The sequence below is a fragment of the Palaemon carinicauda genome, unplaced genomic scaffold, assembly GCF_036898095.1.
Source record: "Palaemon carinicauda isolate YSFRI2023 unplaced genomic scaffold, ASM3689809v2 scaffold561, whole genome shotgun sequence".
NCBI classification, from domain to species: Eukaryota; Metazoa; Arthropoda; class Malacostraca; order Decapoda; family Palaemonidae; genus Palaemon; species Palaemon carinicauda.
The window spans coordinates 96,592-112,500 of record NW_027171829.1 but is presented as its reverse complement, the minus strand read 5'-3'; the positions used below and the strand labels follow the sequence as shown (position 1 = coordinate 112,500).

Sequence of the window (15,909 nt, the reverse complement as noted above, 5' to 3'; positions counted from 1 at the left end):
TTATACACAACTTATTTACGTTCAAGTATATGATAATTCTCTCTCTCTCTCTCTCTCTCTCTCTCTCTCTCTCCTCTCAGGTCAGTGTCATTTTTCCTCGGGTTCTCAACCCCAGTAGTTAGGACAAGTCTATAATGGCAGTTTATGGTAATTTCTATGCCTCGAGGTGGGGACGAGACTGGTCTCTCTTACTCTCTCTGTATCTCTCTATCTGTCATTAAGTGTCCCCCAACACCTGTAAGAATAACACCTGTAAAGGGGAATTGATTGGCTGTTATAAGTCCCACGGATGGAAAGAGGAACAGGCCGGCCATGGATTCATCTGCAGTAGCCAACGGTCGAAGAGATCTTTCCAGGATCGAAGACGCCTGCGTCCAAACTGCGACCCGGCCCTCAGCTGTTTTTGGGGGCGAACTGAACGTAGATGCTCTCTCCCTCTCTCTCTCTCTGGAAGTAGGAGGGATTAGGGGAGGGTTAAAGCAGCAGCATGCCCACATACCCCCTTACGTAGCACATCCCCCCTCTGCAATAACCCCCTCCCCCCACGTTTTACAGGCACTCCCCACCCCTCCTCTGGGAGTCCCCATTCTAGTGTCGGATCCCCCCGTCAGTCTCCGTGTATCAGTGTGTGTGTCTACAAGGACTCCGCGAAGTCTCTTGGGATTATTCGATTTAAAACAAGTGAAGATGGATTTAATGGATTTAAATTCATTATTGGATTAATTTATGGATATCTGCATATCACTTACCAACGATATTATAAAGAATATTAAATTTATGTCGTAAGAACGGCTAATGTTATTGGCACACAGCTCAAGAAAAGTGCCCGCCACCTGGTCGAGTGTAAACTTGCTTTCGTTGCATATATTTCATTGTCTTGAAAGACAATTTTTCTTTACAGTGTCTCTGTGATTGTGACGGACGTGCTTGCGCGCTAAAGAAATGTCGTAATGTTTGTGTTTTTGTTGTGGCTATTAGATTGTTTTTGTTTGTTGAATCAGAAACTTCCATTTAAGGATAAATGGACCAAGTGGAATTGCAGTTCTAAAGCAAGCTTCTGTTTATACCCTAACCCCCCCCCCCAGATAAACACCCCCCCCAAACACATAACCCCCTTGCCCCATTAGTAGAAGATACCCTTTATCAAATGCGCTCAGGGTATCAAAACACTTTGCAATATCCTCTATTTCTATTTGCATATCTTCATCTTACTATCTTGCGATTGCTATTACATTATCCACAATCTTTCGTTGTCGTAAAATCTTTATAACCCATTTAAAATGTTATTACCTCCACCAACGAAGTTGGAGGGAGGTTATGTTTTACCCCCTGTTTGTGTGTGTGTTTTTTTTTTGGAAGGTCAAGGTCAAAGGTAAAAATCACGGTTAAGCAAAATGTCCAATTCACGTAATCACCCATCAGTTAGGACATTATTGTCACAGACTTCAAACTTGGTCCATATTTGAGTATATGAAAATCCACGCCAATTAATAAATTTTAAGGTCAAGGTCGAGAAATAAGCTGCCGCGGCGGAGGTCTGCACTCTACTGAGTGCCGCTCTAGGATTTATCTTTTCCTGTTTGGTTTTGCCAAAAATCTTAATTTGAATCTTTTTAGTTTATCTTGGTAATTTGATGAAGAGAAGAATGTATTATTAATCTACTGATGCTTAATGTTTTTGTCATAGATGAGAGGTATATATATATATATATATATGTATAGTATATATATATATATATGTGTGTATGTATATATATATATATATATATGTGTGTGTGTGTATATATATATATATATATTGTATATATAATCCTTTTTGATAGGAACACCTTAACGTTGTGACAGGGTTTGCAAAGCTGTACTAGTCAGCAGCCACCCATACTAGGTTGGTTTGCTGAGAGCGAGCAGTCTAAAGTTTCCCCATCATCACCAATCCGCATTGACCATCGTGTTGATGAAAAACTGGCCAAACCCCAAAGACGAATTAACATGTCTGAGGCCTTTGTCCTGCAGTGGACTAGAAAACGGATGCATTTGTTGTTGTTTGATATTGTTTTTATTAAATGCCAATATTGATAATCTATGATTTCGAGCAAATACAAAAATTACGTTTCTTAACTTATCCATGTGCGTGTTTATAGTTTTCTTTTTGCTTGCTTGAAGTGATTGTTCGATTGCATGCAAAGGCAAGCTCACTCTGGACGGGTTGAGATAGAGTGGAAATGGATAAAATTCAATTTAAGCTCATCATCTGGGAAATTGATTCTTTGCCCAGATAGAAAAAAGAGAACTTGATAAAGGGAAATGATTAAGTTGGGTTATAAGCGTCTGGGAAAACAGAAGAAATAGAGATTTAGGAGAGTTATGGAGTTTAGCATCAAAAGAAAATACTTTTAACAGAACATGAAGAAACATAAGATAGAATTTATGATATAATTATTATGTATGATTAATTTAGAGAATTACAAAGCATAGAACTGAAAGAAAATTAAACTGAAGCTGAAAAAAATATTCCTCTCTCTCTCTCTCCTCTCTCTCTCTCTCTCTCTCTCGATATATATGTATATATATATACTGTATATATATATATATATATATACAGTATATATATATATACTGTGTATATATATATATATATATATACTGTGTATATATATATATATATATATATATTGTATATACGGCATATATAATATACAATATATACAGTATATATGTATGAGTTATGATGTAATTTATATATTTATTTATTCATTTATTATTTAAAGTTTTTGCTATGCGATTAAAAGTCTCCAGATATATCACTGCTCTAACTGTTGATGTAAAGTAAATTTTGCTGACGTGTGCAGTAATACTGGTTAATCTGCTTTGGCTAAATGCCAGGGTTTGTTTACAAACCACAACTGAAATAAGGTTTGGATCAGCATTTACAAGTTGGAAAATTGATTATAAAGCAAGTTTCTCTCTCTCTCTCTCTCTCTCTCTCCTCTCTCTCTCTCTCTCTCTAGAAGGCACTAGAAGAGTTGGAAGACCCAGACCTACATGGTTGAGGACTATGAAGCGTGAAGTGGGAGAGGACGAATGGAAGAAGTATTGATTTAAAAGCTCAAGATGAGATGACTAGCGAAATTTAACTGAGGCCCTTTGCGTCAATAGGTGTTGGAGGAGATGAGGAGGATGATATTTATATCTTTATTTATATATATAATATATATATATACAGGTATATATATATATATATGTATATACAGGTATATATATATATATATATGTGTGTATATATATATATATATATATATATTTATTTATATATATATATATATCCTCTTGGTATTCCATTAAGATAATAATTCATATATTTTATTTTCAAGCGTAAAAAATTAACCTTCTTTGCATTTATTGTCTTATTGATCCAAGACCATTGGAGCAATATTATGCAATAATGTCTACACTTACGCAACATTACCTGCAAATTATGCATTTAGTTATATCTTTGGCATCAATGCCTACCATCTGCATAACGAGTCCTCTATATCGGGGTTTGTGTGTTTCTTGAACTTCCCCATCTTAAAATACTACCATCTTGAGTTTCTGCCTTACAGGTGTTAAGAGATGGTGATAGTGGTTGAGTTACCAACTTAATTATAAGTGAAAAAAAGATAGGGATGAAGATCTTTGTTATACAATACTATCACAAAAGACGCATAAGTAAAACTATTCTCACAGTTGAAAATATCTATTAATTCATTATTAAGAGACACAGGATGTATAAAAGAAACTATAAGTAAGCCATCAGTCATTATATATTGATATTATGAACTTAGTCTTCAACAGATATAAAAATCCTGTTTGATATATAAAAAAAAGTTCTTGGAAGGGGAATTACCTTCCTCATCTTGGTACTCCAGCCTAGAACTTGAAACTTTGGAACCATATTCCGTAGAGTTTAAGAGCCCAAGCTTAAGAATAAAAAAAATAGATGCCACACAGTTTTGGTAATTTCTTTAACAATAGGGAGACAAAATCTATTTTCTTGTCTTGTACATTAGTAAATGATGTCTTGCATGTTCTCAAATGTTATTCATCATTAGTAAATGATGTCTTACATGTTCTTAAATATTATTCATCATTAATCAACCAACGAACTGCCAGCTGTTGTTACCCATCCAAACTCGATTAGCAAAACGTTCTATTGTTTCTACTCGACCATAAAGGGCGTCGCTGTGCTGAGCCTAACCCAGTGATAGATGCTCGTCCCAGCCATATTCCATAGTCAGAAGACGCCCGTCCGCCCGCCCGTGTTGTCTTTCTCCCATGGCCAGAGGGCGTTGTTCTCCAGAGTCCAAACCTGGGAAATACAAACTTCCTTGCCTATTAATTAGTCAAGCCCTCAATACCTGTAATTAAGATTCCAAGTGACACTGGGGAACATCTTTTTAGTAAAGTATTTGCCGAAGCAGTGAGCGAGTGAGGTAGACGTAAGCGATAGGAATACGAATGTGTTTGACATTCTCTCTCTGTTTATTGTCTTGTTATGGGATCCTCAACATTATTTCTGTTTGTCTGTTAATCCCTGTTAGCATTATATTAATCTGTTCATATTTTATAATAGATTTGTGTTATCAAATGTCTAGTTTAGTAATATTTGTATAGATTGGAAGTATAGCTTAAAAATCGTACTGTCTCTGTTAGCATGATATTAATCGGTTCATATTTTATAATAGATTTGTGTTATCAAATGTCTAGTTTAGTAATATTTGTATAGATTGGAAGTATACCTTAAAAATCGTACTGTTTTATGATATTAGATGTCCAATTTACAGTAGTATAATTTCAGGTAAATTGCTAATATACCTTAAAACATAGGAAAACTATTTGATATGCTAATCTTACATTGTATTAATACAATTTCATTTGTACTTTCGAGTACCTCATGATCACCAAGTCTTAACTTTGTTATTTTCATTTTTAATTTAAGAGGAAATTCTCATTCGACTTACACAATACCTTCTTTCCTGCCAAGTCATCCCCTTGACATTTTGTCAGCGCAGAAAGGAATCCATAGCAGTTAGCGAGAGAGAGAGAGAGAGAGAGAGAGAGAGAGAGAGAGAGAGAGAGAGAGAGAGAGAGAGAGAGAGATTTCTTGAAATAAGAAATACCATTTCGATGCCACAAGCTGAAGATGAATATTAGGGAGTGGAGAATAGGTAAATGGCAGACATCCCGAAGGTGGACCTCTGTATTAGAGGGGGGGGTGGGTAGGAGGATCCCCCAAGCCTCCATTAAGGGGGGGGGGCAAGGAGAGGCTGCTGGGATCCCATCCAGCTGGAGTCCGGAGGCGTCGAGATATACATATAAGGAGCGGAACGATGATGTCTACACACCTTCGGCGTTTTTCTTCTCCTAATACCCTATCTGCGGAGGATCTCCCATGTCCCTACCAAGGAGATGAGGCATCCAGGGGCCTCTTCTCCAACGGCCGAGTTTTGCCTTCGCAAGAAAACTCCCGGTCTGGATTACCTGTGATCCAGAAGGCCGCTGTTGCTGAACATATGGTAGTGGCGATCGAAGTTCAAGCTGCCCGCTTTTTTTTCCCCGCTCGCAAGAACCACGCTGAGATGGGAGTGTCATTAAATTCTCTTTTCCTTCTATTGTCTATTCCCGTTTTCTCCTTTCTCTCTTTTCTATTACCCATTTTCTCTCATTTCTATTACCCATTTTCTCTCATCTATTCCCCCTATTCGTTGCTTTTCTTATTCTTACATTTAATGACCATTCCGTTGCATGTCTTATCATAAGCGGTTTTCGCCATCATCGCCAACTCGCTGGAACGGGATGTAAACAAACCCACAGTTGCAGGACTCCACCAGTCTTCATTCATCATCAATCCCCTTCTGTATTTCGGTATTTACGACACCATCGCTCGCTCCTTTGGAGATCTACCTGTTGTAGTTTCCTGCGAGGTATAATTGGGCGATTAGGACGTCGTTAGGTCCAGTTCCTACGGGTCGAACGCGGGATGATTTATTCATGACCTTGGAAAGTCGAGAGATGGTGGGCCGAGTTGAAAGGATGTTTTATTTTTAGCATTTCAGTGAAAGTTTTATTCATTTTGAATGAATGACTTTTATATATCATAAAGAGTGTTGAATGATTATATATATAATCAGGATTAGAAATTAATTTATAAGAGAGATTACTCGAGTACCAATTGTGAATGAGATCATGATGAGGGGTAGATGGAGATTGTTTGGGCATGCTCTTCCCATTCCCCGAGAGAGATTAGTTCTCCAAACTTTTAACTGGGTTCCACAAGGCACTAGATGAGTTGGAAGACTTAGGGCTACATGGCTGAGGACTATGAAACACGAAGTAGTAGATGATGAATGGAGAAGTATTTAATCAAAACCTCAAGATAGAGAAAGCTGGCAAAAATCTATCAGAGGCCCTTTGCGTCAATAGGCGTAGGAGGAGATATATATATATATATATATATATATATATATATATATATATATATATATATATATATATATATATATATTGTTTGCTTTTAGCTAATCAATTTACTTGTTAAATTTTGACATGGTACTTTTCATAGTCAATCATAATAATGATTTAATCAAATGAAAGTAAGCCTTCGGATACATTAAATAACATTAATATAACTTTAAATAACCTTAATGAAAAGAGAATTTATCTATTAAAAGAAATAGATTCTGGCAACCAATCATTTTAAATTTTGGCATATATTTATGTTTTATCTAATGTTTTTACCCCAATTTTAGTCTTTAAAATTATTGAACATTACAGAACTTTAATAAAAACAGAATTTTTAAAGAAATAGATTCTTGCAAGAAATCTCTTTGAATTCTGGCATATATTTATCTTTTAGCAATGTTTTTACCCCAATTTTAGTCTTTCAAAATTATTGAACAATAAAGAACTTTAATGAAAACAAAATTTATAAAAAGAAATACTGTAGATTCTTGCAACCAATATATATTTAGATCATTTAATCATTAAGCAATGGAGTCTCTTGCAAGAGAATGCAACAAATAGCAGCAGGACTACATCCCTCCCCCCTGCCCCCCCCCCCCCTGCCTCCCCCCCTTCCTCCCCCACTGGGAATTGCCCATCGATTCGAAGCTAATTGGCAATCTTGACGTTTCAAAGCTGCTCTCTGCAGTGTGTGGGATTCGGTTGCATCTTAGGTTGAAGGATTTTGTTGGAAAAAAAGGAAAAAAAATTGTTGCTGGTTTTTTTCGTATTAAAGTAATGATATTGATAGCGATAATTCTTGCAATTATTTTATTGTTATATATTACTCTTTAACCCTTTTACCCCCAAAGGACATACTGGTACGTTTCACAAAACCCATCCCTTTACCCCCATGGATGTACCGGTACGTCCTTGCAAAAAAATGCTATAAAAATTCTTTTTTTCATATTTTTGAAATTTTTTTTTGAGAAAAATCAGGCATTTTCCTAGAGAATGAGACCAACCTGACCTCTCTATGACAAAAATTAAGGCTGTTAGAGCAATTTAAAAAAAAAAATATACTGCAAAATGTGCTGGGAAAAAAAATAACCCCCTGGGGGTTAAGGGTTGGAAATTTCCCAAAAGCCTGGGGGTAAAAGGGTTAAGATTAAGGCAACAACAACAACAATAATAATAATAATAATAATAATAATAATATGAAAGATCTAATTTAATGTTGTTACTGTTCTCGGTATATTTTATTTTGAGCGTTTATTACTTCGCTTGTAGTTTATCTCAGTATATGTCATTTCGATTGTTTATTACTTCACTTTATTTTTTTATTTCTTTGTTTCCTTTCCTTACTGGGCTATTTTTCCCTGTTGGAGCCCTTTGGCTTATAGCATCTTGCTTTTCCAATTAGAGTTATAGGTTAGCTTATAATACTGATGATAATAATAATAATAATAATAATAGTAATGATAATAATAATAGTTGATTGATTTAAAATTCTTTGCTGGCATATTGTTTCTGATCACTGACTGCAATTTGTAAAAAGAAAAAAAATATTTACTTATATATTGAATATAGAATAATATACAATATAGAGATTAATGAAATATAAAGATTTAATATAATAATTTGGAATGCAAAGAATAAATGCAAAAATAATTTGGCATTCATATGTACTTGGGTGGAAGCCTGAATGTGTGTATTTTTTGTTGGTGTTTAAATGGGTATATTTTGTGTGGGTGCCTGAGGGTGTATATTTTATGTGCGTGCCTGAGTAATTATGTTTTGTGTGGGTGACTAAATGTGTATATTTTGTGTGGGTGCCTGAGGGTGTATATTTTATGTGCGTGCCTGAGTAATTATGTTTTGTGTGGGTGACTAAATGTGTATAGTTTGTGTGGGTGTCAAAGTGTATATTTGTGTGGGCATCAAATTGGGTATGTTTTATGTGGGTGTCAAAATGTATTTATTTTGTGTGAGTGTCAAAGTCTATATATTTGGTGTGGGTGTCAAAGGAGGTATATTTTATGTGGATGTCGAAATGTATTTATTTTGTGTGGATGTCAAATTGGGTATATTTTGTGTGGGTGTCTAGATGTGTATATTTCATGTGGGTGCCTAACTACATATATTTTATGTGGGTTCTTAAGTGTTCTGAAAGATTCCTCTGTTATTTTAAGATTATTACAGCAATTGTAATTATCCCTTCCCATCCCATTACAATAAAAACTATCATGCTTATAAGACACTGTTGATTCCCATATCTGTATGGTAATATATGAATCTCTTTATTTGTGGAAGATTGTGTATTAGTGATTCAAAGGAAATTGAAAATCAATCTGGCTTGGTTATAGTGTGACTTCTTCGAAATATCAGACTTGCTCGGTATTGTGGTTCCTCTACAACCTTAGATTCTTAATATCTTTCATTGAGACAATGTGGACAAAATAAAAACCATAAGATTCAGTTTAGTTTGGTTATACTGACTATAAAAGAGAGCCAGATATGCATATTACAGTATTGCTGTGGATAATGAAAAAACCGTGAATGCATGATGTCTTCTTTCGAGAAGGCAATGTGGACATATCAGTGTCGAAAAATCCGAACACCTTGTCTCGGGCAGGGTGTAGATGAGGACTTTACCCTGGAAGTGAATTTTGCGATTGATGAGAAACATTAGCACTTGGTGATGATGTGAGCGGCGGAGTACTGTGGTTTACCGAAGAGAGCAGGACGAACCTGTTAGATGAAGGTATCTGAATGGCTCTCCAAACTCAGGAAGGGGGGCGGGGGAGGCGGAGGGAGGAGCGTAGGAGACGTGTCGGGAGGAAAAGGAAAAAAGAGGCACGACGGCGATCTTGAAGAGACGCTGAAGGCATCTTCAATCAGCACCCCCATCCTCCTGCACTCCACTAGTCATCTTCTGAATCCGCCCATCAGCGTAGGAAGGGGAAACAAAAAGTGCCCCAGGACAGCCGCCTCTGTCAGCACGCCCGTCCTCCCACATTCCTGCGGCGGCAGGAAGCTCGGGAAGGACGTTGGCGAGAGTCGTTCCCCTTCCTCGGATGCGGTTTCTTTCCACGGTGGCCTCAAAGACCATGAGTTTCCCAGCGGATATTCTTTCCAGCGTGATGCTGCATTGCGACATAGCATCAGTAGCAGTAACAGGAGTAGCAATCGTAGCACCACTCTGAGCCAGAGCAGCTGCAATTCCGTCTCTTACGTGCCGGATAGACAAGGCAGCGGCAATACGAGGAAAATCGATTCGGGCATTTCCAGGATTCCTGCGCCTGTACAAAATGCCTCTGAAGGGGTTCATGCCAAGAGTTACGCTTTGAGGAGCTTCAGTCAGAGTACGAAAAGCTTCGTAGGTAGTGGGGGCCAAGACGGGGGCAATGCCTCGACACTGAGGAGAAGTGCCAGTGTGGCCAAGAGCAGTGGTTTGACTCGGCCAGGTGGAGGGTTTGGTGAAGATAAACGAAAGAGTATCACCACTTCATCATTCAGAAGGAAGGATCCTGTCCCTACTGGAATCAGAGGTGCTCCCTTTGATAGCCACATGGAGTCTGTGAAGGAAGAAACTAACACCTTCAGGAAAACCGGCATTGGACGCTCCTCTCTCAGAAACCCCACTGAAGAGAAGAAGTTATCTCAGAAGGAAGCAAACACCGATAAAATCAAAAGGAAAGACACACTTTCGTCGTCATTCCGATTCTTCAGGAAACCAGAAACTATACCCATCAAGAGAACTTGTGATAGCAACAAGAGGGACCCACCTCCGAGAATGAACAGCTTTAGCTCGTCCCAAGGGCCTCAACAAACGAGAACAACCACTGCTTGGAACCAAAGAATTCAACCTCCACCAAAGCCATCAAGTGAAAAAAGTATTTTTGGGAAAGGTAGACCTAATACTGTTAGTGAAGGGTCTCTAGGCAAGTCAAAAGTAACTCCAGATCTTAATTCTTCTGTCCAGAGGCACCGATCGTTCCGTGTTCTCCGACCAATTAACATACCACCTTTGCAGTCCGGGAAAAACACGCAGAAAACCTCAGGTGCGGAGAAGAAACTTAAAACTTCCAAGAATTCCACAGACCCAACGTTGAAGACAACTAATGAGAAAAACTTGAAGAAGCCAAACCTAAAAGATGCTGTAATTTGCAAATGCAAGGTTACAAGCTACTGCATGCACTGCAAAGATGAGAAAGGTAAAGAGCAAAATCAGGTCTCTAAAAAGACAGAAAACACACCTAGAGCAGCAGTGTCAGCTGGAAGATCTGACTCAAAGATCCCTCTTTCTTGTAAAGAGCAAGAAAATAAAGAAGACGACATAAACGGAGACTCCCACAACAAGGAGAGGAGGCCGTCTGTACGTACTTTGCTGGAGACTTATGGTCAGCTCCAGAATGCACGACGTGTTGGGGAACCGGTGGCTCAGCGACCCACGGCTCTTTATATTCCTGTAGAGAAAACCCAGGATACATTATATGATAGAAAAAAGAAAGATATAAAAAAATACCTACTAGAATATGATGAACCCGGAATACCCATATCGGTCGTTCAAGAAAATGGGAACGATGCAAACGCTAAAGCTCCCACCTTACCGAAAAAGAGGACACTCTCTCCAAACGGCAATCCATTGAGAAACAAGTCCCATAAACCCTCGTGTCCGAGAGCGAATAACTCTTATGGAAAAGTTCAAAGGAATGCACCTTCAAGGAAGCCAATCACCAGAGGACAGATGTCCGTCAGACACGGCCAGAACGGTCTAGAATTCATTACCCTACACAAACCCAAAGAAAACTGTCCATACATGTACTCTAGTTACGGCGACACGTCTCCTGGGATATATGGCGTAGATTACCCCTCCCCTATACTGGGAGATTTTGAAGATGACCCCTTGGAAGAGGTCATGAAAGCATTAGAGGGGAAGACAAGACCAGCTTTTAGACAAAACGTAGAGAAAGATGATTCGAGCGAGGATGATTTTGTGGATTTGGACGACTTACTGTTAGATTTTGATGTTCCTCCTAGAATAGCACCAGTTACAAAGAGGACAAGGTACCGTATAGCTCACAGTTTTGCCTTGTTTATAAGATATATATAATGTATACAGTATATATAATGTATGTATATACTGTGTATTATATTTTGAAAACAACCATTTACATTTAAAAATTGAATTTAATATGTAACCAAATACTATACATTTTTATTCTCAGGAGAATCATTTCTTATATACTGTATCAAAATAATGAAGTTTGTCTTTGCCCAAATTAGATCCTATGTTTTATACATACAGAATTGTTAAAATTTTAATATGGCAATTGAAATCATGGAAGTAAGACTTGTACAAAGAAAATTATTAACTGTTATTATTTTCGTCAATTTATTCAAATATGTAGGTAACTTGTTAATATAGTTTGTCTCATTAAATATGTGTACTATTACCTTCCTCAGCTTTGGGCTAATAAGGAACTCCTTTAGATCGGAATTTAAAGTGAAGTCATTAGTGTGTGATAATACACTATGTAAATTGTAAGTAAATGTTAAATCATTACAAATTAATTGAATGTTTTGCAAGAATATCCGAGATCTTGTGTAGCATACTTGTACAGTATTATAGACATCTTAGGTTATGCGCAAATTTATACTATTTACTTAAGAATATGTTTTTCAAAGATGTATGGTGTTGCATCCATAAATACAATTTGAAATATTTTATAAAATGTTTTCGTAGCTTTTGAGCTTGCTAATCTGTTAATACTAATCTGGTAACAACTGGGTGTTGACTGTATATATATATACAGTGAATAGATATGTTGTTTAGTCTTTGAAAAGAAGGGTAGGCTACATGAGTGTGAAAAATCCCTTCATATATACTACATATGGGGAACAGAATTGTTTTATTCTGGGTTGTCTCTACCCTCTTCCAAAAAATGATAATTCTGTTATTACGCAAACACTATTTACGATGAATAACCCTTTTACCCCCAAAGGACGTACTGGTACGTTTCACAAAACCCATCCCTTAACCCCCATGGACGTACCGGTACGTCCTTGCAAAAAAATGCTATAAGAAATTTTTTTCCATATTTTTGATAATTTTTTGAAAAAATTCAGGCATTTTCCAAGAGAATGAGACCAACCTGACCTCTCTATGACAAAAATTAAGGCTGTTAGAGAAATTAAAAAAAAAAATATACTGCAAAATGTGCTGGGAAAAAAATAACCCCTTGGGGGTTAAGGGTTGAAAATTTCCAAATACCCCGGGGGTAAAAGGGTTGATAAACTAAATCTTGTGTAAATAATGCTCCTGTATAATGTCAGTAGATATAACATCAAGTTTTGAAAAACTCTACCATATTCCTGTTTTCCCTATGTTTTATCTTGAACATAGTAGGTACTGTTTGAATATCTATTTAATGTATAATTGTACGTATGCATTACGCTCCTACGTACTCGTAAATACACACATGAGAAGAATTTATTTAAATATAATAATAATCAAATGTTGAAAACATACTGTTAGGTACAAACTTAAGAAGAATTTATTTTAGTTTTAATAATAACTCAAATGTTGAAATTTATTTTAATTGTTCCCTCTTTTGAACAGGGGCGATGATGACAGCTTGGGGTGCGGGCTGAGCTATCTGCCATCGACTGGATCATCTTCTTCCTCGGCGGCGTTGCTATCAGCCACGCCGCCCCCTCCACCCTCCAACATGAGCAGTGGATGCGGATTGCCCACGACGACTACACCCTCAATTATCAACTCCCATCACCCTCCAGCCTTGCCTCCTCACAGACCGCACTCATATCTTCCGCATCACATGGGCATTTCACAGGTAGATAGCAGACCCGCTGTTTTATTACTTTATCTGTTTACTTAACCCTTTAACCCCCAAAGGACGTACTGGTACGTTTCACAAAACCCATCCCTTTACCCCCATGGACGTACCGGTACGTCCTTGCAAAAAAATGCTATAAGAAATTTTTTTTTCATATTTTTGATAATTTTTTGAAAAAATTCAGACATTTTCCAAGAGAATGAGACCAACCTGACCTCTTTATGACAAAAATTAAGGCTGTTAGAGCAATTTAAAAAAAAATATACTGCAAAATGTGCTGGGGAAAAAATAACCCCCTGGGGGTTAAGGGTTGGAAATTTCCAAATAGCCTGGTGGTTAAAGGGTTAAGTTAGAAAATCTTATTAATCTTCCTTTATTGCCTCAAAAAATATGAAGAGATGGTGTGAGAAAAAAACTTCCTTATGATATCTCTCTCAAACTATTACTGAACTATATTTGGTTTATAAACTTTTGTAATCAGTGGATTCATTTTCTTGTAGAAAAAAAGACAGATCAGTTCACGAGAATGCTTTTATCATTTGGATGAAATCTTCCTCACATAATGACATCTATAACATCTTGTTAGAGTAGATTGTAAAATATATTATACTGTATTTGCCTTTCTACTTGATAGTCATAACTCTTTGTTTTTTATTCTCTTCATTTAAACATACAGTACACACACCTTCATGATCTTATAAAGATGTTTATGATGATGATATCTCTCTCTCTCTCTCTCTCTCTCTCTCTCTCTCTCTCTCTCTCTCTCTCTCTCTCTCTCTCTCTCTCTCTACATATATACAGTACAGTATTGTCAGAATAGATTAAGTCTCTCTCCACCCTTCTCTATATACCCTGCTGCCTTTTCTCGCTTCCTCCATTTTGTAGACTCACTTCCTCCATTTTGTAGACTCACTTCCTTACTATCATTCTCTGTATTCTCTCCCAAACTTATATGGATCATCCACTTCCATTCTTCAACCATCATTTAAGTAGAAACATTCAGTGGTCCATCTCCTTGGCTTCTTATCCTAATAATTCACTATTGCAGAAAGTTTACAAAACTTTTACCAGTTTCCTTAGCTCGTCTTCAGTATCCTTAATCTGTATCATCTGTAAACTTTAAGCCATTCTGCACACAATGCACAACTCTATTTCCGTATCCCATATCTTTGCGCCTACATCTACAGTGGTAATATCATTGCTGTGACATTTTGCATCTTTTCATTCCATAAAGATGCTGACCAGTATTAACCATACAATCTTTGAACTGCCATATTTATTCTGTCACACATCCTCAATTTTATGGGCATTTTATTATTATTGTCACTAGGTATACTACAACCCTAGTTTGAAAAGCAGGTTGCTATTAGCTTGAGTGCTCCGACAGGGAAAAATAGCCGAGTGAGGAAAGGAAATAAAGAGATGAATGAGCTTCATGAGAAGTAATGAATAATTAATATAGAATATTTTAATATTATTATTGTCACTAGGTATACTACAACCCTAGTTTGAAAAGCAGGTTGCTATTAGCTTGAGTGCTCCGACAGGGAAAAATAGCCGAGTGAGGAAAGGAAATAAAGAAATGAATGAGCTTCATGAGAAGTAATGAATAATTAATATAGAATATTTTAAGATCAGTAGCAACATGAAAATAGATCTGTCATATATAAACTGAAGGGAGACTTATGTCAGTCGGTTCAACATAAAAATATCTGCTGCAAGTTTAAACTTCTCAAGTTCCACAGATTCGACTGCCCGATTAGGAAAATCATTCCACAATTGTTGTATGGATACTGCTCATGACCCTAGTGTATTATTTCATTTATGAAGTTGTATTTCCAGGAAAATGGAGGAGGTGGTGGTGGGGGCAGTGGAGGAAGCGCGGGCAGCGGCAGCAGTGTGTCGTCGGGCCAGCGAGTCGGTTCTCCGGAGCGGCCGGAGAAGAGCATAAAAGTACACGTAAACACGAACTTCAACATAGTCAAATTCGGCGATGGAACGGACGTAAAGGTGGGTGTCCTGTCGCCTCCGGCTTTCGACCTGTAGAAATAGATTTGTCTTAATCTTGTGTACGTATGCATACCTTAGGAACGAAGTCATTCTGATGTTTCTTCCATAGGGTCATACCACTTATAAAAATTCTTTCATTCTTGAATACCGTAATGAGTTTGTAGTAGTAAATCCTTGTAAAGTTGGACAGGTAGAACACAGATGATTATTTTTGTTCCTTAGTTTTTCATTGTGAAAAAAGCCCAGCGATTCATCGCTGAATCACTTTCCATTCAGAACTGAGTTTTATGAATTATGTCGTTGATAGCATGTTAACTGTGTCATTAACAACCCTCCCTTTTTCTCTCTCCCAAGGAACCAAGCATTAAGGTAACTGGTATCACTGTACTTAATGTCATGTGGTGTTCATTGTCCTATTAATTTGGTTGGGTAAGGCTGCTTTTTTATTTATTTTGAGCATTTGAAAATCGTATGTGAAGAACGTGTCTGCATTAGCTTGTACCCACTTTTTTTGTATAGCTCTAATGGTGATGTATTTTATTGTTTTCCCTTTTTT

General features: G+C 37.2%; 1 protein-coding gene across 5 annotated transcripts in view; it reads left to right on the top strand.

The window, feature by feature from the left end:
- Positions 1–8,793: 8,793 nt before the first annotated feature.
- The window catches only part of Fak (protein tyrosine kinase 2 Fak), a 50,141-nt gene continuing 43,025 nt past the window's right edge, over positions 8,794–15,909 (top strand). For 3 of the 5 annotated variants that reach the window (XM_068369429.1, XM_068369427.1, XM_068369426.1), the window contains exons 1-4: positions 8,794–11,550; positions 13,106–13,337; positions 15,186–15,353; positions 15,708–15,722. In XM_068369429.1, the coding sequence (XP_068225530.1) occupies positions 9,239–11,550; positions 13,106–13,337; positions 15,186–15,353; positions 15,708–15,722 (2,727 nt within the window). In that variant the 5' untranslated portion in view covers positions 8,794–9,238. The remainder of the gene's footprint in view (positions 11,551–13,105; positions 13,338–15,185; positions 15,354–15,707; positions 15,723–15,909) is intronic. The other 2 variants (XM_068369430.1, XM_068369428.1) reach the window with 1 other exon arrangement.